The sequence below is a fragment of the Perna viridis genome, chromosome 4 (genome assembly GCF_037379345.1).
Source record: "Perna viridis isolate PV_CMFRI_1.1 ecotype Kerala chromosome 4, ASM3737934v1, whole genome shotgun sequence".
Taxonomy (NCBI): Eukaryota; Metazoa; Mollusca; class Bivalvia; order Mytilida; family Mytilidae; genus Perna; species Perna viridis.
The window spans coordinates 44,642,693-44,669,161 of NC_142448.1; the positions used below are offsets into that span (position 1 = coordinate 44,642,693).

At 32.0% G+C, this 26,469-nt stretch overlaps 1 protein-coding gene across 1 annotated transcript in view; it reads right to left on the minus strand.

The window, feature by feature from the left end:
• LOC148620231 (cadherin-23-like) overlaps positions 1 to 26,469 on the minus strand; it is a 74,330-nt gene that overhangs the window by 34,000 nt on the left and 13,861 nt on the right. Inside the window, exons 7-24 of the mRNA XM_088580935.1 lie at positions 26,200 to 26,286; positions 23,924 to 23,935; positions 23,309 to 23,425; positions 22,760 to 22,894; positions 22,362 to 22,434; positions 21,829 to 21,965; positions 20,833 to 21,033; positions 19,858 to 20,028; positions 19,417 to 19,593; positions 19,007 to 19,071; positions 13,047 to 13,296; positions 11,880 to 12,128; positions 11,524 to 11,596; positions 10,354 to 10,790; positions 8,368 to 8,500; positions 7,269 to 7,475; positions 5,967 to 6,301; positions 2,971 to 3,468 (exon numbers count right to left, since the gene is read on the minus strand). Coding sequence (XP_088437061.1) covers positions 2,971 to 3,468; positions 5,967 to 6,301; positions 7,269 to 7,475; positions 8,368 to 8,500; positions 10,354 to 10,790; positions 11,524 to 11,596; positions 11,880 to 12,128; positions 13,047 to 13,296; positions 19,007 to 19,071; positions 19,417 to 19,593; positions 19,858 to 20,028; positions 20,833 to 21,033; positions 21,829 to 21,965; positions 22,362 to 22,434; positions 22,760 to 22,894; positions 23,309 to 23,425; positions 23,924 to 23,935; positions 26,200 to 26,286 — 3,357 coding nt within the window. The remainder of the gene's footprint in view (positions 1 to 2,970; positions 3,469 to 5,966; positions 6,302 to 7,268; positions 7,476 to 8,367; positions 8,501 to 10,353; positions 10,791 to 11,523; positions 11,597 to 11,879; positions 12,129 to 13,046; positions 13,297 to 19,006; positions 19,072 to 19,416; positions 19,594 to 19,857; positions 20,029 to 20,832; positions 21,034 to 21,828; positions 21,966 to 22,361; positions 22,435 to 22,759; positions 22,895 to 23,308; positions 23,426 to 23,923; positions 23,936 to 26,199; positions 26,287 to 26,469) is intronic.

A 26,469-nucleotide genomic window follows, 5' to 3' on the forward strand; every position in this document is an offset into this window, starting at 1 on the left:
CATACATCGAGCAACTGTCATGGTCAGAGTTTCAAAATTTGTTATCTGCCAAAATGTGTATTGAATTGATAAATATATTACAATCCGATCGCAAATATATGTACATGTACATTGATACAAGTAAATGTCTGTTTATATAATCTTCTTTTAATAGTTTTAATCAATAAGTAAAGTACTTCTTTTAAACAAACACTATATAATATGTGTAATTGATGATTGAATTCATTTCTAATGACTGACCGGTATTTTAATTGCATGAAAGATATGCTTATTCGAATTGTATTGTCTTTCTTACCGAGATATTTCCCAAGCTTCAAAACCATGTAAAGCAGCGTTACTTATGGTTGATATCTCTATCACTTTGGTGACATTATGGAATTTCGAGTATAGAATATTACCCAAATTCAATAGTTGAAAGTGACAAGAAATTTGACTTTTTATTTGTGTATAAATATTCCCTGGAACTTAGATGCAGGATTCAATTTTGATTTCAAAAATGTACTTGCCATAATTCATGTATATAGTATACATGTACATTGAAATTTTGATGCATTAGCGAAATACAAGTAGTTATATGTGTTCAATGCATTTGTACAAAGTTTTATCTGCATCTCATCGATTGGATGGAGATGTTAATAGAATTATATCCAATAGGACAAATACATTAATCAATGTGATTAACATAACTTTCTATTATTATTATTGTTGTGTATACGTAATTATTTTGAACAAATTGTTAAAAAACATAATTAATATAATAAATATTTTCATGGGAAGTTTGTTTACACCACCGGTTCAAAATGTTCTTAGTCGTAAAATCAGATCATACCTTTCGTTTTGCAATCTTAATCTGAACAAAAGTTGAAAACTTGGAAAATTTGAAGAAACATGATCATTCCTGTTAATCATAAATGTGTTAACTATGAACTATAAAACAGACATTGAAGTATGTTTATAGCCATATTATATAAGAAAAAAAAACATTGAATTATTGCATGAATGTACATGTTTATTTACAAACACTTAGCTCTAGCATCTTTAAACAGATATTCTTGATGTACAGATATATATAAAGCTCAATAAAGCTACTTATGCTCCCCCCTTAAAGTAATATACATATATTCCTTGAATGGTGATATTTTATTTGGTACAATGTGGAAGTATATTTGTGTGTGTGTGTGTGTTGGGGGTATGTCAAAATCACCATCAAATTGCATTTTGAATTAGCTATTTTATGTTTGTATGGAGCAAAAACACCATAATTTTGTCTCTTTCTAGTTGGCAAATTGTTCTTCAACTTCAAATATCTATGATGATACTTCATGTTCCTTATAAAACAAATACTTAAGAGAGTTTAAATTGTACATGTACACTCATGTAATGTTTTAAACATATCACATTTACACCAAATGCTACGGCGCTACATGCAAAGTTCTCTTTCTGTATGCATTATGCAGATTTCGGAGAATGACAAGTCTTAACAAACTTAAATGAAAGGAAATGGTTCCAGAGAGAGTAACCAAGGGAACCAAGGTTATAGCGGTAATCAAAAGAATGTAATCCTGGGACAAAGACCAGACATGGAAAACAGGCATACACAACAAAGAACATAAAGTAACTAAAATCATACATACAAAGTAACAAAAGTAAATGAGCAACTCGGACTCCACTAAAAACTGGGAGCACGGACCAGGTGCACCGGTAGGGTAAGTGTCCTCTGCTTTTCTAGACACACCCTCCGAGTTGCTCATAAAAAGTCAAATCCGGGGTAGACAATTTTTTAGATATGGAAATCGGCTATTCACACGTGGCACATGTCAACGTATTTGAAGTCGCCAGTGCGCTTGTTTCAGTGTCGCCGCTATGTGAACAATTTTATGGTTTTGAAAATGCAAAAGCCCAGTAGCATACGCTATGTCAATTACTTAATTTATACTTCATTTCAAAGAGCATATTTGATTTTATCTGAACACTGCTGTGGGAAGTTAACTTTCGGTAGGGTTTTGTTTAAATATTCGTTGAAATACAAGGAAACGTAACAAAATCTCATCTCAAGCAAGTTATGAGCCATTTTTTTACTTCCATGTAGATTTTTCAGACTTCCCGCAGCACCTTTTAAAAGAAATAATCCTACTCATTGAGCTACCATTAAAATTTGAATATACAATAATGTCATCGCCCCACTACACTTTTGACATTCATGTGGTCCAACCAAGGGTTGATTAACCGATCACGTGACTCATTATCATTGCACATTTTGACATTTTGTTGATCTTTTTTGTGTTTTGAAAGTTTTATTTCATGAACTTGTATCCTTAAAATATTACCATTAACGAAATTTCAGGTATTCAGACGAGTTTAAATTTAGCTCGTTTTCTTTGATAAAAATATGACAATTTATGACATTTCTCTTTAACAGAACCGCGAAATGTTATATTTTCAAGGCTACGTATCAAAATAAAAGACAAATGTTCACGTCGTGTAGAGTGAGTAGCTCGTGAAAGCGCGTGAATAGCCCAAGTATGTATAGATGAAAACCCAATGAAATAAATTAACTATTATTCATTTCCGTCAAACCATTGAAATTTATAGTATTTATATTCATACACACCTGGAGTAATATTTCATGTTTTCAGTAAGACAACTGTATTTCCAGGAAGACAAAATATTAAACTGTACGCTAGTGTATCAGAAATTTCTAGTCTGACATTTTCATGTGATGCTGCATGCTGTTTTTCGTAATCGGCTTTTAAATTTATTCCTCTGGTATAAATATACCTACTTAAATTATTTACAAAATATAAAATGCTTCATTTTAGCGCCATACACTGCCGTTTTGTCATCCTACCGGAGAGTCAGAGAAAAGACATTGTTCTATAAACAAAAATTGTTAACTTATATTTTCAGACATTTATAGACTAGACGCAAACCTATTGGTAGATGTAATTTGCTTGTTAATCTTTTACTCACCTCATACAATTTGAAGATTTGTTGACTTGTATCAAAGACAGGAGGATTGTTATTGATGTCTTGAACAGTAATGTTAATATAAGTAAAATCCGTTAAATTAGAGTCATCAACATCGACAACTTCAACTGGCAGGACATGTATACCATAATGATTCAATAAGTCTGAATTCACAGTTATGATTCCGGATTTATTGTCCAGGTTAAAGAATTGTTGTTCATTAGTAAAATTAAAAAAGTATTGATTGTTTCCATCACCATCAGGGTCTTCAGCTTTTAATATTAGCACACTTGTTCCTATCTTTGCATCTTCAAATATATGTGCAACCAATGGATTTCTGAACTTAGGAGGATTGTCATTCAGATCAAGCACATTTATAAAAACCGTGGCTGTACCCGTAAGCGGTTGGGAAGGGTTTTCCGGGTTATCTTCAGCTTCAATGGTAAATGTCACAGCAGAGACTCTTTCCCTGTCTATAGTACCGTTCACATAAATATTGCACTGAAAAATTAGACAAATTAAAGTCAAACACACAACTAAGCATAGTTAAATCAAAAACGTTTAAACATTGTCGACTTCATATCTTAATTGAAACTGACTCATTTGTATTATGTTAAAAGGTTAATTTTAATAGCCTCAAATTGTCGTAACGACAGAAGTGTAAGGAATGCAAAATAAAATGCAACGTTTGCAGATGGTGTGCCTGAAATAAACGTCAATGGCCGCTGTGACGCCATTGACCGCACAGTGGCCAGTAAATGTTTACAATCCAACATATATGCCCCACAATGTTGTTGTTCGGGAAATTTCTTAATCTTTGAGTCCTTTTAAAATATTTGTATGTGATTGCATAGCTTAACTGTAAACAGTATCGTCATTAACCAAACCAATACTTTTTTTAATAAGAGTCTGTATGGAGCAAAGTAGAAAATATCTGCTGTATACAACACAATTCAGTTGAAAATAATTATTGCGAGTATGTTATATTTGTTTCCAAACATTAACTTTTTCGTACAATATTTACAATATTCAAGCTTTCTGGTGTTGTCAAAAAGCTATATGGGCATATTTTTTTTTTTCAAAGAAGATACGGTAAGAAACAAGGAGTACTGTAAATATGTTCACAAAACGATACTCCTGCTTTAAAGAAAGTTAAATTTAAAACCCGTAAGTTTATATATTTTCCTTGTGAGTCCTACGACAGTAACAATATTTCTTTGTGCACATCTACATTCGATGTCTAACATGAAATGTAGACAGGCGGGTCGACCAACAAACAAACAGATAGAAAGATGGAGTGATTCCGATATACACCTAAACTTTTTTGCGGGCGAGGGTATAACTTGACAAAACATTTGTGATTTTTGATAAGCAGAAATTTAAATTGAATTTTAAACAAGATTTAACTAGAACAAGGAGAAACTAGAAAAAAAACATGGGCGGTGCTCATTTACTTGATTCCCCGCACTACCACATTTGATAACATGCAACTTTTGACCTGCATAATGATTTTAATCAAAAACTAAAATCAGAGGTCACACTAGTTATATCTAATATAGATTATTTAAGTCTCAAGCAATTCCATTCAGTGGAGTAGGAGAACTACATGTAGCAGAAAAAGAATGGGCCCCCTATGTCTCCATATTCACAAATCCCTTAGTCAATATTTTGCTATTTGATGTACCAGATTAGAATTGAAACATAATCAAACAAGAGGCTCCAAGGACCAATTTATTTAATAAGGAGATGTCCAACAATTTTGATTCAAGACAGCTTTGGTAGGACTATCATAAGGATCATTTCAATCGAAAGTTTCTTTCTATCTATTATAGTTCGCTGAAGACTTTGGTCTTTGTTAGAATTTAGTTAAACATAACGGTTTTGAAGGTATATTTGAAAACATACTGTCTGACTTTTTTTGTAACGACTGCCATGTTTTTGACGGATCAAAAATCTGCACATTTGTTTTATGCATGATACCCCAAGGAACATTCAATCTAAGTTTTGGTTCCAATTGGTCAAGTTGTGTAAGTGGTGAAACGTTTTGAAAAATTGTTAACGACACGACGAATGACGACGACGACGGACGCCAAGTGATTGTTATGGAAAATGATCAATAACATATTCACAAAATGTAAGACTAAGAGGTATATAGTAATTCTTAGTATGTTTGATCATTCGAAACACTTTGGTTTCTTCGAAAACCTCAAAACTAGATGGAAAGCTTTGAAAATAATGAATATAGATCTATGTTGATACTTTTTGCTAGTGTGATAACTTTAACCTAAAATATTGTAACAGAAAGTAAGTATTCACCGCTTTTGTTTTCATGACTGAACAATTATAAATAAAATGTTCATAAAACATGTTTTACAATAATATGGGGAAAATGTAAATGTACATCCATATTTTTGGCTCTGTAACATCTTGAAAAAAAGTCAATATCTACTGTCTCATTTTGTTATCATTTTTTTACATGAACAGCAAAATAAGTGTAAAACTTGTGACACATCTTTATATTTTTTTTCTTAACAGAGAATATGAATACGGTTTTTTAATTTGGAAGTATAAATGGCACTCAGATTAAATTTGAAGAATTCTTCTAAAAACATATTTGAGACTGATACAATGATTGTTAGAAAACTTTAAATAACTTCAAAGAAGTTATATGGAAAATGTATGTAACAATGAAATAAAACAGAAGAGTATTGAGACAATTAGTTTGTTCACGTTCTTTAACACTGAAATTTGTTTAAAATGTGATGTGTTTGAAATACCACGCACTGACATGAAATATATATTTTGTATTGAATATTTATCTTCTTAATTAAAAAAAAACAAAACAAAAGGGTAGCGATGTAAATATATCAATGCAGGGCGATTTTAAAGTAATTAAGAATAAGGACGCTGTCTTTGAAGCGACGAGACATTGCATTGAGATAGTATATTGCATAGATGTTGAATTAAAATTATTTTTTATATCTTTATTTCATACATACCTCATCTTTTAAGTAGAAATGAAAGTTTTCGGTCTCTTGTTCATCTAAGATAAGTTTATAAGTCAGATTTGCATTTGGTCCTATATCTTTATCAGTAGCACACATGCTCGTTACACAATGACCAGTATAAGTCGCAGTCCCAAAGTTTTCTGTCAGATTTATAGTTTTTTTTTGTGGGACAAATTTCGGCGCATTGTCATTGACATCTTCAACAGTAATGTTGAACGTTGTATTGATTTTATGAAGACCGTCGTCAATACAAATAATCAATTCTAGTGTGTCATTTACTTCCCTATCGATAGCTGTGGCTCCAAATCTGGACAGCTGGACTGATCCTTAAAGTAGTAAAATAATACTCTTTAGAATAAACATTTCATTTTAGGTACTTACTAATATGATACATAATGAGTAAATGACCAAATTATTACCATGAGATCCAAAGAACGTCTCAATTTAACGAGTGCTAGGAACTTTACCGTAAATATAGGAGTAAAAATGCAAACGGTTTTGGCACAAGTATTATATTTCAAATCTTCGGTATATCCTATCGATTGATTTATTTATTATAATAATATAATATTTTCAAGATATATTTAGCATTCTGAGTATAATTGATATTCGAGTTTTTGTTGGAATGAATCCAAGCAAGATCAATTACACACATAACATTCGATAAATCGTCGCTAAATCAATGAATCAGACTCTTGTTACCTACAAATACACTGTGGTCGATATAGAAAAAATAATTAAGGAAGTATATTCATATCTTACAGACACACGTTTTAAAAATTAACGTTTTGTTTCAAATTCACGTTTAGTCTATCATAAATACCGAAAACGGCTTTCAGATTTTGATTCGTTCACGAAGATTTATGTTGAACCTTAAAATACCAAGGACGTAGATTTTATCAACATTAGCCATTCATTAAGGTTAAGGTATCCCTTTTGAGCTATCATAACTATCTATACCATTGTAGAATAGCATAACAATGCTATGGTCACCCAAATTTAAATAAAAGCAGTTATTTGTAATAAAATTAACAAAAAGAGCCTTAAACCAATACATTGTCTTTTTGATATGTTATTCATTGCAGTTTCCCTCACATTGTATACCTACATAGCATAAAGTGAGAGGTACTTGAATAAGTAAATCCATAGAAATGTGTATTTAAAATTTTTAAGATGAGTTATTACAAACAAATCATTTTATTAAATAATATCGGGTGTTACTCCTTCCGAATTAATGTATTTCAAGATACATGCAATTAAATATCATGTATAACATTATGCAACGTGGTTTACCTATGCTTGATTCAGTCGGATCAAGGAAAAATTCATGAAGAGGATTGTCCGTGATGAAAAAGGTAAACTTTGTATTCAAATCATGATCAATCGCTGTCAGTGTCTTAACCGGACCAGACAATGCTCCCTCCTGTATTTTAATATCATTTGATGAATTGAAGTATGGTTCGTTGTCATTCACGTCGTCGATTGAGATAGTCAGATATGCTAGAAAAGAAAACCACAAAAAATCAGATATTGCTATTTTCCCCTAAAATATTAAATGAATGCTGCTTTTTAAATATGTTTCATATAATAAAAAAACAAGGTGGTGCATGCTGTGTCGTCCTTACTCAAACTTTTCAGGCAAAGTACTAGGTTGTACAAATGATAACGAAGGCAGACATGGAACTAGTTATTCACAATTATAATATCTCCCTTGTGACATGTACCTTTCTGTTAAAGCTGAATTTTATTTGACCGTGTTACTCTATAAGTATCTTCGATTTAACAAAATATGGAATGCAAAGCATTACGATAATTTCAGCAAATACTTGAAATCTTAAATGTGTATAACATATAATTATATGTCTGCTTGTAAATATGGCCAGAATTCATTAATGTGAAATTGAAAACCTTAATGTTAGGCAATGCAAAGAATCTTGTATATAAATAGGTACATTTGTGCCCATACATTCTTGTACAAATCCATAAAAAATACATATTATTTTAAAAAAAATAAATAGAAAATCCATAAAAAATACACTTCTATTAAAGCAAAGGGCTTTAAGCCAAAAGCTATAGTAGAAATATTAAACAAAATAAGTAAGTTGACGGTTGACGACCTCCATTCTTTACAATACAACAGATCAGTAATTACATGTAGTGAATAAAAATCTTTTCAAATCGGTGACTGATCATGCATGCTGACTATTTGACTTGTATTTCATTTTAAGTTTTGGTAACTTCCTCCTGAATTCACCATAAAGAAAGAACACAACCGCGTTTTAAAACAAGTTGATATTTCTACTAAAAAGATTAAGCATTTCGCAAAAAATGTGCCAAAATTCTTATATTGACAATGAATTATAGATTGTTAAATGCATAAAAATTAACAAACCTGTATCTCTTTGGTCTTCAGTTTGACCATTAAGGTCAATAACTTCGAGGGTTAATTTTATTTCAGAAAATACTTCGTGGTCCACCGATGACTCCAAATATATAATACCATTGTTATCAATTCCAAAGATTTTCTAAAACATAAAAATAATATGATATTTTGATAGATTGTCGAAAAAAGTTTAACACTAATATATGTACAACAAATATAATTAAAATCGAGAGACGTCCAGAAGCTTGAATCTCACACCTGGCTCAATTTTGTCACAAGGAGTTGTCCCACAATTTTGACTCAAAAGAAGACTTAGGTAGGACACATCATAAGGATCATTTTATCTAGTGAAAATTTTTTTTTATCTATAATAGTTTTCAAGATATTAGTTTAAAACAGCTAAAACATCATTTCAATAGTATTAAATCTAACAATGGATCGTCCAAAATATTCCATTCAATGCAGACTTCTGTAAGCCTTATCAAAAGGATTATTTCAATCATTGAATGTTTCTTTCAATCTATCATTGTTTTAAGATATTGGCTAAAAACTACTAAAACCGTCATTTTGTGTTTTTTCAAGGACTATAACTGTAATAACTTTTAATCGTCTGACATCTTTTATCAAATGCAGACGTTTGTATGCCTAATCATACTTCGGAAATTGAAAGAATTTGGCTACACCTTACGGTTTTTGAGAAATATAATAAAAACTTGAGACTGACCCATATGTTTTACTTTAAGTGACTTCGGCCATGTTTTTCGAGGGATTAGAAATCAGCACATTAGTTCAATGCAGAATTCCCCAGGAAAATTCAATACAAATTTGGTTCTAATTGGTCAGGTTATGTTAGAGGAGATGTTTGAAAAAATAACAATAAAAATTTTACAAAATCAATAACTCCAAACACGGCCGAACAGATTTAAACGAAAATAAGACCACATATAAAACATGCTAAATATTTTTCCTTTTTTTTGTTGAGAAATGTGCGAAAATTTCTGTCTGATAAAGTAGTTTCAGAGAGGGTTTAGTCCTTGACGGACGCCAAGTGATGTTAATAGCTCACAAGACCTATGGTTAGTCATAATCCCTACTTAAAAACATTATACATCGTTGTTTTTTTTCAAAAAAAGATGATACACTTAGATACAAATATATAGTTCTTGGTGCAGATTGCTTATACTTTGTAAGAAATAAATACGTTATGCCAGAGCTTGCCGAGACTACACCGACTTTTTGTATCGCGCCAGAATTCTAATAAATAGGCTTATGGAGCAGGGTTATGTTGCTACAAGATTGAAGTCATCACTACAAAAGTGTTATGGCAGTCATCATGAATTCATGGATAATTACAGTGTATCCATCTGTGCCATGAAAACTGATTTGTTCAAAGTGTCATTGTTTTCCTTTCCCTTTTCGTCTACATTGGGCGACTTTTTATGCGCAACTTCCGCGGGTGTTTCTAGAAAATCAGAGGACGCTTAACCTAGCGGTGCACCTGGTCAAGTTTTCAGTGGTGCCCGAGTTGCTGATTGGCTTTTTTTACTTTATATGTATGATTTTAGTTACTCTATGTTCTTTGTTGTTCATGTCTGTTTTCCATGTATTGTCTTTGTCCCTGATTATATTCTTTTGATTTCCGCTATAACCTTCGTTCCCTTGATTACTCCTTAGCTTGATATATGGTCAGTTTATTACTGAACCGAAATCAACAATGCAAATTTAAATACATTTAAATGAACTTGGTATGAGTACTTAACGTTTGTTCTTGTTCTTCAATAATGAAGTTGTGTTTGTTTACAAAAAAACTCAGTATCTTCATGAAAATTAGTAAAATACATCGGAAACACCTTCGCGGGTTTGCAATGATTAGTGCTCGATGTCCGTGATTTTTTAACATCCTGTACTGCAGACCTTATAATCTAGCGGAATGATTTGTAGTTTTCAGGAAGCGGTTGTAACAACATTCGTCACTAAAATTATACTGAAACTTACGTCAGCAGATTCACTTTTGTTTGCCCATTTTGAATGTGTTCCTTCGGTTTTATTTATTTTATAACTAAGGTTTGAGTTTAAATCATGGTCATATGCTTTACATTGTGTTACATTTGTATAATTTGTGGCTTCCTTCATTGATTCTTTGAATTCCCTGTGATGAAATTTAGGACGCTCGTCATTCTTATCGATAACACTTATGATAACAGAAGCAGTACCATTCTTAGGTGGGGTTCCTCGGTCAATTGCCAGAACTGTAAGATTGTATGTTTCAAATTCCTCGCGATCTATTTTTGCATTTAAATCAACTAGTATCAGTCCTGTGTTGCCATTTATTCGGAATTTATCCATGCCACCTGTTTCTATATAGTATGATATCTTTCTGTTTGTGTCTGTTCCATCTTTATCAGTCGCGTTTATAATGCCGACTTTGGTTGCTAATGAAATGAACAAATATTAAATTCTTATGTTCCGTTGAAAGTTCTTTGATAGAAGTTTAAAAAAAATATATGCATTGTATTTCATTTTGTTCACTAATATGCTTATATAAATCTTCTTTGTTTCCTGTTTCAAGGTTAAACATGTGTTCCTGGAGTTTTGATGTGTCTGTCTTATTATAGATGCTTCTTTATTTTCGCCGGTATTCATCATTTAAAGTAAAACGATAAACGATGGAAACAATATTGTTCAAATGGAAGGTTTCTTTTAATAGACCTGCCGTTTTTTTTTATACTCGGCGTCACATAAATAACATACTGTTAAAATTTGAATAAAAATATTTTCTACGACTTTATTGACACCTATCGTCGTTTAAATTGTTTGGCGGCTGAACGAATGAGCAAGTCATTTAAGACAATTTAAACAACGGTAGATGTCAATAAAGTCGTAGAAAATATTTTTATTCAAATTTTAACAGTAGGTTATGTATGTGACGCCGAGTATAGTAAACCGTAATACCAGTAGAGTGACGATATGACTTGTAATAAATACATATGATCGTAATATCACATAAAAAAAATCACTGATTTCCTGTGTGTATACCGCTGTTTAGCAGTTATACAACGGCCATTTCAAATCAGCCTGACAACAGTTTTTCTTGTATCTTGGCTGTGAAGTGAATAGTCAGACAATCAAAATTATAAAAAGACACAAACTGTATTTTTAACTTACGATTTTTTGAGTTCTCCGTCAAATTAAAGTTAAAAACTGTCGATGCAAAAATAGGCTCATTATCATTTACATCCTAAATATAAAAAGCATGTATCATTAGCTTGAATTTAATTTGTGTTCATTTATGATATATATTTATGCAAATGAATCAGGCATTATGCAGCATTTTGGCATGTAAAGCTATATAGTACCATGAATACTAGAAATTGCAAGGTAAAATCGATTTTTTTTCATTTTGTATTTACACGTCCTCTCTTTATTTATTGTCATAACGATAGTTTGTCTTTGTGCATAAAAAAATGCAGTGCAATTATTTGCTTATATATATATATTGTAGATATTGTTTATAAATGTACCTGTACATTGACTGTAATATTCAACTGGGTAGTCAATTGGGGATCACCAAGATCATAAGCACCAACAGTCAATAGTATTTGACCATTTAGTTCACTCAAGTTGCCTTCTTCATAATCAATTGAAGAATTTAAAGTTATTCTTCCAGTGTCTTCATCTATATGAAAATGTTTTCCCAGGTAATCAGTGTGTACGGTGAGATTATACTTTACAATAGAATTGTTCGATTTTTCCTCATCATTGTCATTAGCCTAAAAACAAACAAAGGTAAAAACAAAATACAATGTAATGACAATGATATTTTTTCCATAACTCAGCATTTCAAATCCTTTTACAGTATGTAAAGAATTAGCTTGGACATTTGTATTGATAAACCTTTTGCAGCACAGAACGATGTTTTGTGCTTAGACAAAATTTCCTGAGCGTTTTTTGCGTTATGGCATGATGATATCTGTGTTACGTTTGGAAAGAGTAGATGGATTATAGTTTTTTTTATATCATCACCTATATGTTATACTACGTAGGTTTTTGTGTATCGTGATTAATTTCTTACAATTAGGCTTCTGGAAACAAAGTTATGTTGCTACCAGATTGGCGTCATCACTACGGAAATATTATCGTCGTCATCATGAATCATGAACTCATGGGTCGTTACGGTGTATCATTCTGCACTATGAAAGATGATTTGTTTAACGTTTCATAGTTTTCCTTTACTCTTTCGTCTACCATGGACACGACCACGACCTTTTATGATGAACTCGTTGGGTGGTCTTTTTTATTTATTTATTTATTCTTTTTTTTTTTTTTGGAAAAACAGAAAACGCTTACTTTTCCAGTGCACCTGGACCATGCTCAAAGTTTTTGTGGAGTCCGAGTTGCTCACTTGCTTTGTTACTTGTTTTTATCATTTTGGTAATTTAATGTTCTTTGTTTTTAAGTTTTGGTAATTTCCTACTGAATTCACAATACAAAAAAAGAACACAACCGCTTTTAAAAACGGCTCACTCATGTTTTTAAAATAAGTTGATATTTCTACTAACAAGTAGTTTGTGTCTGATTTCAATATCTTTGTACCTTGATTAAATTATTTTGATTTGGCTAGAATCTTGGTTCTCTTATTTACTTTTTCACTGTTTAAAAAAGGGAATAGAAAATAATTTATTCATTACGTTTATAACGATGTCTTTTTCAAATTTATCTTTGTTCTCCTCTACGGAAAACTGCCTATATCCTGGATTAAATTGTGGAGCGTTATCATTGACATCTTTTAAATGAACCATGACTGTGGTAGTATTAAATCGCCCGCCTCCGTCAGTTGCAGAAACAATTATGATATGATCGGGCTGTTTTTCCCTATCCAGTAATGATTCATTAGAAACAACAGTTCTCAGTTCTCCGGTCATGTTGATGATTTCAAAACTGGAAACAGAACTATAGTGTTATTTTTGCTTCAAGGTTACATGTACATGTATCTTGTTCAAACAAAATATATGTATGCCCCCATTGCTAATGATAAGTATAGGGGCATTAGGCTATGACTGTGGCCAAAACATTTACTTGTTGAAATAACATTCTAATCCTTCAAAATATACGTGTAGTTAAATGTTAAAATATGAGGAAAATACAGCTTGTGTGGTTTTATCTCGTAGTTATGACGTCATCATAGTGTCACAATTATATGTCATTTAACAAAAAAACTGCTGATCAATTTTGATGTATTGTTTTGTTGATAAATTATATCTAGAAAGCTATATCCTCGCCCTGGAATGATTGTTCTATAAATGTTATAAAAATGTATTCACTAAATACGTGTATGCAGTTGTTCCTTTGGTGTAGACACCATTATTTTTGCCGTGAACATGGAAGAAAAATGGTCAAAAATAGTTTTAGAAGAGTTGGAATGACAATCTGAAGTGTTAAGGGCGGAGGGACGGACGGTCAGGAGTGACCTAATTCCTAGACCTGCTTCTGCCTTTGGCAACGCAGGTAATAAAATCGAATTGAGAACTTTCATAAGCTTAAAGGACGGTTGTAAAAAAACACTTTTATACAACATCCCTTAGCTGATTCTCGTCCGGAGACAATAATGCAGCTTATTTAATAATAACTTATTATGAAATACCATGACGGGATTGAAACAATAATATAATTCGTATATATGTCAAAATAGCAAACATATTTTTAGATCTTTATTTCAACTAAAAGATCACGATTGTTATAAAGAACGCGGCTTCACTTTCACTTAACATTTCTATTTCATAGAAATGTTGAAATGCTAAACACATTTACAAAATAATGTCAGTGGACACATCTCATAATCACACGGTTGTACCAGTAATCTTCGAAAATGATAGGCAGCTTTACTCATCTCTACACACGAAACATGCTAATATTACAACTTGTTTATGTTTTGTTTTTGTTTGTTAACTTTTGTAAAGTGAATACCCACGTTTCAAATTGAGTAAAATGCATAAAACGTAGATTCAACTATCTATCTTTTAAGCCCTTTGACAAAAAATATATTTCTTCATGCACATCTACATGTCACTATGATGCCCAACTTCACATACATTTTCATCGAATTATCTTTAAGCTGTTTTGAAGGAGTTGTGCATACAGGGATTCATGATGTAAAAGTTTTATTTTGGATTAATTTGGTAGTTCCATGTCAGTAATTATATTCCTACATGCAAATCAACAAAAGATGCCCAACATTCCTTAAAATCATCGTTCTGTTTAAATTTTATTTAGTAATTACAGTGCACTGAAATATTAATGTACCCATGTTCTGAATAAATTTATATCGTTTTGAATTATTACGTCTCAAGTAATTCGCAAAAGGGAAAGAATCGAAATCGACTTCAAACGTATCAAAAGACAAGTTTGTTAATGTTAATTGCTGAACGATGAAAATCAGTACAAACTTTGTTTTCAATTAGCCTAGCAGTCGTTTAGTTCTTTTGAATCAGCGTCTGTTGTGGGTTTTTTTTATTGATTTATTATTATTATTATTATTTTTTTTTTTTTTTTTGCGTTACAAGAATTTTTTCTGTGGCAAAAAATAATAGACCGTACCCATCAAAATGCAAAGAAAGACTACATTTTCCTTATTTTCATCAGAACAGGAAAAGGAAAGGAGTGTTGATAGATCCTATATGCAGTGACAGAATGTGTTTAATTTTAATTGGATCGTTATCAAATGATCACGCAGTCCCTACCACAAAGGTTTTGAATTCGATCACAAAACAATTCCTAGGTACAAATATCTTACAAACATTTTATGTTCGTTTTACTAATTTGTTTGAGCTTAGAGCAGACGATATTTTTAGACATCTTCACGAAATATGTGTGAGCAGTGCAATGCATGCTTCATATTCATCAATTGTGTTCTAAGGGCATAAACTAACAAACAAATAAAAAACTATTTCAAATTTTTAAGACAATACTTGTTATTTTTAATAAAAATAAACGTAAAACAGAAATGACCATAAGGGTCCGATTAAAAAATAGTACCGTTTTCTCCGCAAGTGTTTAAGTTTTGTACTAAACCTGGGTTGCTCTGTGAGTATATGTCAGGCGCGTTGGAATTGTAATGCCCGGTATAAATCTTGTTTTGGACCAATTACATATTTTAGAAGTATCATTTGCGCCACCTACATTTTGAAAATTGTTTTAATTGCGTCAGATTGAAAACCTCGTATGCACCTCTACACATATTGCAATTAATTTATACGTCTTTAAATACGATAAACAGATAAACAAAAAATAGAAAACAACCACAATACTGGTTTTCGTTGAATATAATTTCTGTTAAACAAAACGGTACCTACGAGAAGCTTATGACGGGGGAAGGAATGTTCAAACTGTTTGGCACCGCAGAATTTTGTGTCAGGAGTCCCAATCTAACTTTGTTTATTTACAGGATAACAAATACGACAATTAACTCTCATAAACTATTAGTTTTGTGTGACGTATTATCGAACTCCTTTATGAAATCGGACATGTCTGTTGGGCTGGCCACTTCTATGAGTTTTACATATTTACAATGGATTGTCCAAGAAGCCGATGAAAATAATGGTTCTCGGGGGAAAATGGTCAGATCGAAACCTTCACCTCTCCAAGCGCGTGTGCCACGGGACAAAAAGGGGTGACAATGGATAATGTTATGCTTGTTACCAGTTTTTACAAGTTAAATATGATGGCATCGATAATAATATTGTGAGATGAAAAAAAAAATATATAAATAAAATGACAGAATGTTTAAATCTGAGCTGATGTAATATTAATTAAAACTTGAAAACGATTCGAACATACCTGCAACTCGTAAGACATTTTCTCGTGTTATCTATTGTTAGACACGACATTCGATTTGTTTGTTGGACAGACATCTTAAGCATCGAGTATCAATTAAGCACGTTATAATATCCGTATGTAACTGCATCGATCATTGTATACCAAATGCATGTATGTAAGAATATGAAATGAGTATAAAACGACATACATGCAGATCCCCTTTCCCAAAATAAAACACCTCTATTCCGAACTCTAGAGCCGCACAATCGTTGTCTGTTTTAATCATTTTATTTCTTTTAAACTGAATAGAGGCAAAAAGCTATGTTTACGGCTGATACTGTGTACTGTATCTATTGTAAAATTCCCAACGATGTTAGAACCGTCAAAAATTCCGACCTAGATAAATTGTGCTGTACTATCATAAATCGTGTACTAAGTAACAGCCCTAGATTAATCCTACAATGAAGAATCACCAGGCCAGCGAAAGCTATATTTTTATATGGACTAGCTGACCGATTGGCTTAGGGCGCAAATTTGACAGTTCTAAAATTTTCCCTATATCCATTTAACCCCATGGAGCAGTGTGGCTAACAGAGTCGTCACATTCTGAGATGTTTGTAAAGTATTGATTTGTTGTGACATGCATCATTAATTTGATCCCCTATCTTACATACAGTCCTTGAACCGATCCGCGCAACGATTTGACGGATCGGTGACCGTTGACCGGTGACCGATCTGATCGCAGTTTTGTTATGTAAAATGACGTAAGATCTGTTTTAAATAAAAGAAATGTAAAATAAAAATATAAATTGATGTTTCAATCTATTACGTTATGTAAATATTTGTGTAAAATTGACAAAAAAATAAAAACCGTAAAATACATTGACCGCTCCGTGGTCACGTGATGCGATCAGCAGTTAAATGGACCGGTTTGACGTATCGATGACTGACCGGAAACGTATCGCTGATCGATGGCCGATCGCAATTTTTGTTGCACGGATCGGTTCAGATATATATATATTTATATATATATATATATATAAAATTCCCAACGATGTTAGAACCGTCAAAAATTCCGACCTAGATAAATTGTGCTGTACTATCATACATCGTGTACTAAGTAACAGCCCTAGATTAATCCTACAATGAAGAATCACCAGGCCAGCGAAAGCTATATTTTTATATGGACTAGCTGACCGATTGGCTTAGGGCGCAAATTTGACAGTTCTAAAATTTTCCCTATATCCATTTAACCCCATGGAGCAGTGTGGCTAACAGAGTCGTCACATTCTGAGATGTTTGTAAAGTATTGATTTGTTGTGACATGCATCATTAATTTGATCCCCTATCTTACATACAGTCCTTGAACCGATCCGCGCAACGATTTGACGGATCGGTGACCGTTGACCGGTGACCGATCTGATCACAGTTTTGTTATGTAAAATGACGTAAGATCTGTTTTAAATAAAAGAAATGTAAAATAAAAATATAAATTGATGTTTCAATCTATTACGTTATGTAAATATTTGTGTAAAATTGACAAAAAAATAAAAACCGTAAAATACATTGACCGCTCCGTGGTCACGTGATGCGATCAGCAGTTAAATGGACCGGTTTGACGTATCGATGACTGACCGGAAACGTATCGCTGATCGATGGCCGATCGCAATTTTTGTTGCACGGATCGGTTCAGATATATATATATTTATATATATATATATAAATATATCTATATATATATATATATATAGATATATATATATATATATATATAGATATATATATATATCTATATATATATATATATATAGATATATATATATATATATATATATACATACAACGTCTCAAAAAGTGACGACTCTATTCGCTACACTGCTCCATCGGATCAAATTGATACAGGGAAGATAACGTAAACTTTTTTTTATATATAGCTTAACTGGCCGAGTGGTCTAGGGCGCTGGACTTAGTGCAGGCGGTGTTGCCATAGATGTCACAGCGTTACGAGTTCGAGTCCCGCGGAGGGAACGACCAAAAATTTGCTTCGCAAATTTGACAGTTCTAACATCGTTGGGAATTTTTCAGACCCTTCTATATATACAAATTATTGATTCAGGTTTAGCCCACGCCCTAACTGTCAGACAATTAAAAAACCTTTAAAAAATGAAGCCAGTAAAGTAGTAACTGTACCACCTGTGTAACCAAACAAATAACTTGCACTGAATTTAATGGAATATAATTGTTGAAGTATGTGTGATCGTTGCGAGAGAGTAATCAAGGGAACCAAGGTTATAGCGGTAATCAAGAGAATGTATTCCCGGGACAACGACCATACATGGAAAACAGTCATACACAACAAAGAACGTAAATAAAATCATACATACAAAGTAACAAAAGCAAATGAGCAACTCGGACTCCACTAAAAATTAGGAGCATGGACCAGGTGCACCGGTAGGGTAAGCGTCGTCTGCTTCTCTAGAAACACCCGCGGAGTAACTCATAAAAAGTCAAGCGAGAAAAGCTTTTGATAAAAAAAAGTTACGACATTTAACATTTGAATTCTACACTAACTTTTTTATTAAAGTTTGTCTGTCAAATGGAAAAATGCCATATACATCGCCACCAAGTTTAGAGATAAAGCAACTAACCAAGGGAGATAATTCTTCATGGTCAAATGTTCAATGTATTCCATGAACAGAGAAAGATAAATTACAATTGAAGAAATGACGTTTTGTCCTAAGAATACAATTGTTATGTCAAGTAATGTCGAGTAATATCATGTTATGTTTGTTGTCTGGTTTTCTCTATTATGCATTTAAAAAGGCTTTTTACTTACTTGGAATATTTACCAATCAAACTATATGTTATGATTCCGAAGTCACCTGAATCTTCATCTGTTGCCTGAAGTTTGATATATCTTTAGTCATTATAATTTTCGTTTTTTTGGTAAAAATCTGCGATACGTACAGCATGTCAATGATTTCTGAATAACGGCCATACCCAGGGAAACAAATCAGGCAAAACGCACCTTGCTGGTGCATTATATATTAAATAGAACATACCGCTACTAAATGTGTCAATCATATATAAAGACAATAGAAACTGTTCTAAACCGGTTAATCGTAAAAGTAAAAGTGGTGGACAAGCGTTGATACTCAATAATGTGGTACGTCAATTTAAAAGTTGTAATAGTGCGTTCAATTTGTTCACTTCTTTTTCTTTTTGAAATTTTAGTTTTTAACTTACTGATATATTTAATACTGACTCGGCAGTATTGAGTTGTCCATTTGAGTAGTGTTCTGCTGGATAACCGGTATAATCTGTCTTAGCAAATGATGGACTATGGTCGTTTCCATCTATGATATCTATAGTTATGATGCATGATCCTGTTTTGGTTGGTTTTAAAATCTCTGTAGCAACAAGCTAGAAAAAAAAGGATAAAATTAGTTTTAAAATCTCGTAAGTTGACTTTTATTTGTAGATTCAAGGGATCATATCAGTTTTACGCATAACAAGAATATAATTGCATATATATCTACAAAGAGGTAGTTTAACAAAAATAAATTATATTACAAAAGAGAGTTAAACATCATGCAAACTTACAAAAATTACTGCTTTTTGTTTGTTGTTCCCAGCTGATAGTTTAAGAATATTTTTTCTTTTGAGTACTTATTGTGATAAACTTACACGATACTGTACTTGGTGGTTTGTTTCGTAATCATATTTAAAACGACTATGTAGCCTCAATACTATTTGGCCACCGCCATTCAAAACCTTTGGTTGGGGATAAATATGGTTCGTGTCAACTGGAGTATCATTAAGATGCCGAAGAGTAAGTTCGTAATGATTGTTTGTTATCTAGAAAAAAGTAAAAATATATGTTTACGGATTGTGAATGGTCAATGGAATGGGCGATATACTTTTGGTATCACGGAAGGGAACGATGCAAACATTGAGAACAGTCTACCAATGATAAAGTGGCTGTTGAAATAACATTGTTCCTGTTCATTTCGGAATAGTTATTCTTGAGAAAAGTGTGTATTTTTATGATTGCATTGTCTTGTTCTATGTCCTATTTTCCTTATTCCTGAGCTATATATTTCCGACAAGTATATCTTACTGTTCAAAGTCTTCTTATATCATTTCTTAGATGACGTTTAGATCAAGTTATAATAGCTGCCTGAATCTTTAGCTGTACACTGTACTCGAACTTACAATGAAGACCATTAAGCCAAAATAAGCTTCAGGGATGTGAAGCTGTACCAGCCAGGTGATAACAAAGGTTTTGTGTTCAATGCAATTTATATATGAATACGAACATAAATTCAAAATGTACTTCTGAAAACATGATTTAGGATACAAAGGCTATGTGCTAATTCAAAAACACCAGCGCTCCCAAAATATAGCACAACAAAACATACATTTATAATCCCTAAACAATACTAGAATAGGAATATCAACATCCTTTTCATATTATTCAAATGTAAACGACTACCAACCTTGATTCGGAAGATACGGAATATACACTAGGGGTTGATATGTAAAACGAAATACATTTTTTCTTATTTGTACAATAGTGAATAAAATCAACGGAAACATTGTTTATAAATAAAGTTGAAAATAAAAAACAATCACTTAATATAAATAATAACTTATAATTACATCTTGATCATCGTCACGGACAACTATAACTTTCTCTAGGGTTATTGGAATACCACTTATTTCCTCCGTAATATTTGCTTTGTAAGATGGTTCATCAAAGACAGGTGAATTGTCATTTAAGTCTTTTATAGCGATGTTCACTGATGTGTTAGTACGATCAGGACCAGTCTGGGGTAATCCCGAACTGTTTTTCTCTCTTGCCTAAAAAAAGTCATACGCTTGGTCATACTCAATTATATTTCAATGGAAATTGAATATCAAAAATTGTAGATTGCGTAGTTAGTAGATTGAATTAAGAGATGCATGTAAATATATATGTATATGTGTATAAACTATTTGATAACGAACAAAACGTGAATAGTATTTAAAATATATTGCGGTTACATATTTCTTTTTTTCTCCCTCGATTATATCTAAAACTCGAAATATAAATACGTGCAGATATTTGCCTTCCAGACCAAACAAGTTTTAATTAACATGCTATCTATTTCAATTTCAGCTTTATCTTGAATGAGTGAGTTGGGTAGTAGTGTTTGTAGATTGATTTCAAATTGCAAATATAAGTTACCAAAACCGAATAATTGCGAAACACAGTGTAAGCCGACTTGGACTATTAGGAAAATATATTTAAGCAATTATTAAGACATTGCATGGCAATATTTTGACGAACCTTAAGGAATAGGATTTAAATGAGCAGCATGCGAACAAAAATCAAAGGAATAAAATCCGTTGACAACTACTAGACTGGGCAAAATTAACAAAGACAAAAAATATAACATATCCAAACTGACATGCATTGTGTTCGATGTTAAAACCTTTCACATTCTTGTTTATCAAATTTACTGGAATTACAAAACAAAATAGAAAAAATCTTTTGCTAGATTTAAATAATTGTGATTGTTAATAATTTTTAAATGTTACACAGTTACACAATATGTTGATTTTTTTATAATTATTTCAATTTCTTTTATCGCAATTATATCATGATAATATTACCTCTATAACTATGGTACAAGCTCCATTGACACTACTAATAGGTGGCTTATCTCTGTCAAATTCTGTTGATGACACATTTGTGGAAATATTGCCATAAACCATGTCAATTTCGAAAAGTCCACTACATTTACCTGGGTCTTAAAATCAAGTGTCAGTTAAAGATATATTCTGGTATTTGAATATCAGCACATTACATTAAATGTACATGTATTGAGGGGTAAAAGTTTTCTTTGGTTGAATTTGTCACCGATTGTTGCTTCAATGAAAGAAATGTTAACTATGTAAAACTTGAATTAAAAACTACTTATTTGTGTCATTCACATGAATGTCAAAAAAGGATATAACGTTTAATTCAAATAAACAATTATTCAAAGATATAAGCTTTACATGATGGCAGCAAAATAAAAGAATTCAGGTTTTTGTTTCATAGAAAAAAGAATTTAAGTATTTACAAACATTGTTTGTATTTATATTTTTTTTTAATATTGTATCATACTTTTATTTCTCTAGAGAAAAGAAACATGAAATGTTACCGATAATGCGATATTCTATTCCATTTGGAACACCAATGTCACGATCATAGGCTTTTATATTTATGTTAAGTTCCTGAAATAGTAGCATACACTCAATTAAAAGAAATTCATTTTAAATACGATTGGAAGGAATTAAAAAAAATTGACAAAAGTTGTTATATACAGGTTTTTTATCTTTTTTTATCTACTGAAATGGTCTTTTTTTCTTTTTGTTGACACATAAACTAGAGGATTTTTTTCTGTATTTTAAGGAAACAAACTTATTATCGTTCCGATACAAAAATTCATAGAAAGTCATATGCTTTTTTTTACATTTTATACTACAAATCATTCTGACAATACTAAATGTTCTTTTACTGTCATAGTAATCACATGTAACAGATATTGCTAATACTAACTGTTCCTTTATTTGCGTTTTCATTTACAGTAGTCATATAAGGTAAACCTTCGAAATAAGGTGGTGAATCCTGGATATCATTGACTTTTATTACTAAACTGGCGGTACTAGAGAGAGGTTTATCCGCATCTAAATCCTAAAATGAGAACGTAATGTATATGAGTGGAATCTATTGCTTTGTATTAAACATTATATGTATCATGAAAACTGTTATGACAAGGTTGACAAACTTGGGGTTAAAACTCTTCAAAAGTGAACAAATTCGTGATGATGGTGATCATATTGATTTGTTGGAGTGATCATTTAATCCCGATTTTAAACTAAGAAACCGAGGCTTATCTTTCAAGACTTAATCTGGTTATAACTGCAAGTTTAATGTCAATTTTTGTGGATCCTTTATTTGTATGTTAAAACGTGTTGTTATGTTACTGACAAATAGGGAAACAAGTGTAAAATATGTATCTTGTGCAAGTAATTATTGATATACCATATTAATATTAATATTGTCGTGATTTAGTTGTCATACATCTTTATAGTAAATCAGACTTACTGTTGCTATAATAGTATACTGGTAGAAACTTGTTGTCTCAAAATTAAGCTCTTTTCGTAATGTAATCACACCTGTATTTTCATCTATTCTAAAATATCCTCTTATCAGATCAATCGACTGTGGAGAGAATATTGTGTTTAAATAAGTAGTTGGACTGTACATTTATAATCGTTAATAGCAACTATGAGGTTTTTTAGCAGAATTTTGTCAATATGAATGGTTAAAGATATCAAAACCATTAAGTATGTTTAATATTTTATATTTAAGATACCTTAATCATTTAGTTCAATACTGCATATCTCGAAATCAATTGAGTCGGGTTTGGTAGAGTTGGGCTAAATAGATAATTGTAGATATAAGATCTTCTATCTTTTAGACTCATCCTTTATATGTTTTTTGTACAGAATTATTATCGACTTAAGATTTCATTTGTAAGTAGGCAGTGATAATGTGTAAATAGTTTTTTTTCCACTAGTAATGCATTTAAAGCAACAACATGTAAATGATAGCTTTCTATTCAAAACTATTAATACATTTAAACAATATTTATTTATAACTGACTTTGTTTGTGCTCAAATTACCACTCATTTTGCAATTTAGAGCTGTTTCACTTACCTGACCTGCAGGCTGAAATTAAAAAGACCAAATAACAATAGAAGGAATAATCAAGGGAACCAAGGTTATAGCGGTAATCACAAGAATGCATTCCAGAGACAAATACCACAAAGAGCATGAAGTACCTAAAATCATACATACAAAGTAGCAAAAGCAAATGATCAACTCGGACTCCACCAAAAATCAATCAGTTTTCATGGCGCAGATGGATACACCATAACGATCCACGAGTTCTTGATGAAGACCATAAAACGTCTGTAGTGATGACTTCAATCTTGAAGCAGCATAACCCTGCTCCAGAAGCCTATTTGTTAGAATTCTGGCGCGATACAAAAAGTTTGCGGAGTTTCGGCAAGCTCTGGCATAACGTATGAAATGTGATATGAACACTCCATACGCAAGTGCTGAAGGGATTAATTCAATCATGCTGCAATAAACTGTTTACACCATTTTACCCTCGTTTTAAATGTCACGCTATAAATGTGTTATATATAACGACATTCCATTAAACGAGTAATCAAGAAAGCAATGAAAGTCTGTACTTTTTAGTAGCACTAAAGGACTTGACACACTGCTTAAAATTACAAGAGATATTGTAAAATGCATTCGCTAGATTTTAGTTAAGAATATTTATTGCACATAATTCAATCAAAACTTAGCTACTTCTAAATTTTGCTATGATAGGTAACAGTTAATTGGTTTAAAGACGTTTGACATTATTTCATCTTTTCTTGTCGTCACAAAATATGAATTTTGTACAAAATGAATGTCATTTAATTCGGAGGTATAACAGTTATACAGCATTTGTATTTCTAACGTAGCTAGAAATTATCATATGGTCAAGGAGGCTATTTATCTACAGAGACAAGAAAGTTGGACTCAAATAAAAAATAATCCATGAAAAGAACGTTATAACTATCAATTTTAATGTTAATGAAAGTATATATGTGGGGAAATAGCAGATGGAAGATAGGACACTTCTACTTTGTATAGCATTTGTCTTCATTTTGCAATCATGCAATAAAAAATATCTGATCCAAATGGAAAAGGAGAAGGCGTTTTTAAGCACAAATGTCCTAATAGTTCAATTGATCAGGCTTCATTAGTCGCATTGTATACAACTATTGAGTTTTACTACTTTGGTGGTTACATGTACATGGGACATTATTTATTTTCAATATCTCCCGAAAGTACTAGATGAATTACAATGGCGAAAACGTATGATCAAGTACATTATGTGGTACAATCCTACAAACAAATTGTATAGTAGTACGGGACAGCTCATCTAGGTGTCGTTATGTAGTATAGGGCAACAATTTAACGATACATGTCAGAACAATTCCATAGCATTGTTCTTGCAGCGTTTGAAATTTTCAAGACCCTTCTATTCTTAGTTTATCTTCCTTTTTTTTAATTTGACCCGATATGAGACAATTGTATAATATTGACATTGTGTGACACGTGTCGTTAATTTGATCCAACAACAACACCTAGATAAGCTGTCTTGTACTACATGTACTATACTTCGTGTACAAGATACAACTCGAGATTTATCCTAAGTGGAGAAATGACCTGGCGAATATATTTCTAATATGGCGTCTTCATATCATCAAACAGTATATGTCGATACAACCCCACCTATAGCACCTGCGCACTGTCTCTTTTCTTTCGCTGTCGAGACAAAACACTCATTTAAAAACGTTTACGCGATGATTTAACAGCTGAGAGGTTATCTAATACTATAATGATACTGATACTTATTCAATAGATGGTTTACTTGGATTTGTGGTTTATTTCTTAATTAATCCGACTTCTATACGGGGAGGGTTAAACAGCACAGCCGTTATTTTGACTACGCCTAGGGAAATTTTTGTCATACAAATTACCGTATTTGTCATATTAGAAAAGAAATAATTCCTTCCGAGTGTAGATTTGTACTCATTTTAACATGGGTTTGTCATTTATATTCTCATTAACACCTCGCTCTCATTCGGTGTTAAATGATCGAATATAAGTACCGTTCCCATGATAAAATGAGTACAAATCTACCCATCCAGGAATAATTTCTTAAATATATTATTATCAAGTCTAAGCTTCACCCCAACTCTGAATTTTATGCGAGGCTGCAAATTTGCAATTTAAATTGTGTCACCCTTTCAGCGGGAATCGAATCCGTTCTCTGCTCTGACATAGTTCTAAAACACGTTTCATCTTGAAAAAAGAAAGTAATTAATTAAAGTATGATAAGTATGGCTTTATATATGACTTTATCTTACCTGTAAATCAAACTTAAATGAACCACCCGCACCATTGTCTGGATCTGTAGCTGTCACGGCTATTACATTTTTTGGCACGTCTACATTCTGAATGTATATTGTATCATTTTCAAGATCTACATAAATTTCTCCTAAAATCATCATTTAAAGTCTCGCTATCGCTTTATTGCATATCAATCAATGTGTGTATATGATTGCATATTTAAAAAATAATAATAATTTGAAGTAAAATTTCTTTGTCTATATTGGATAATTGGTCTTCCAATAACC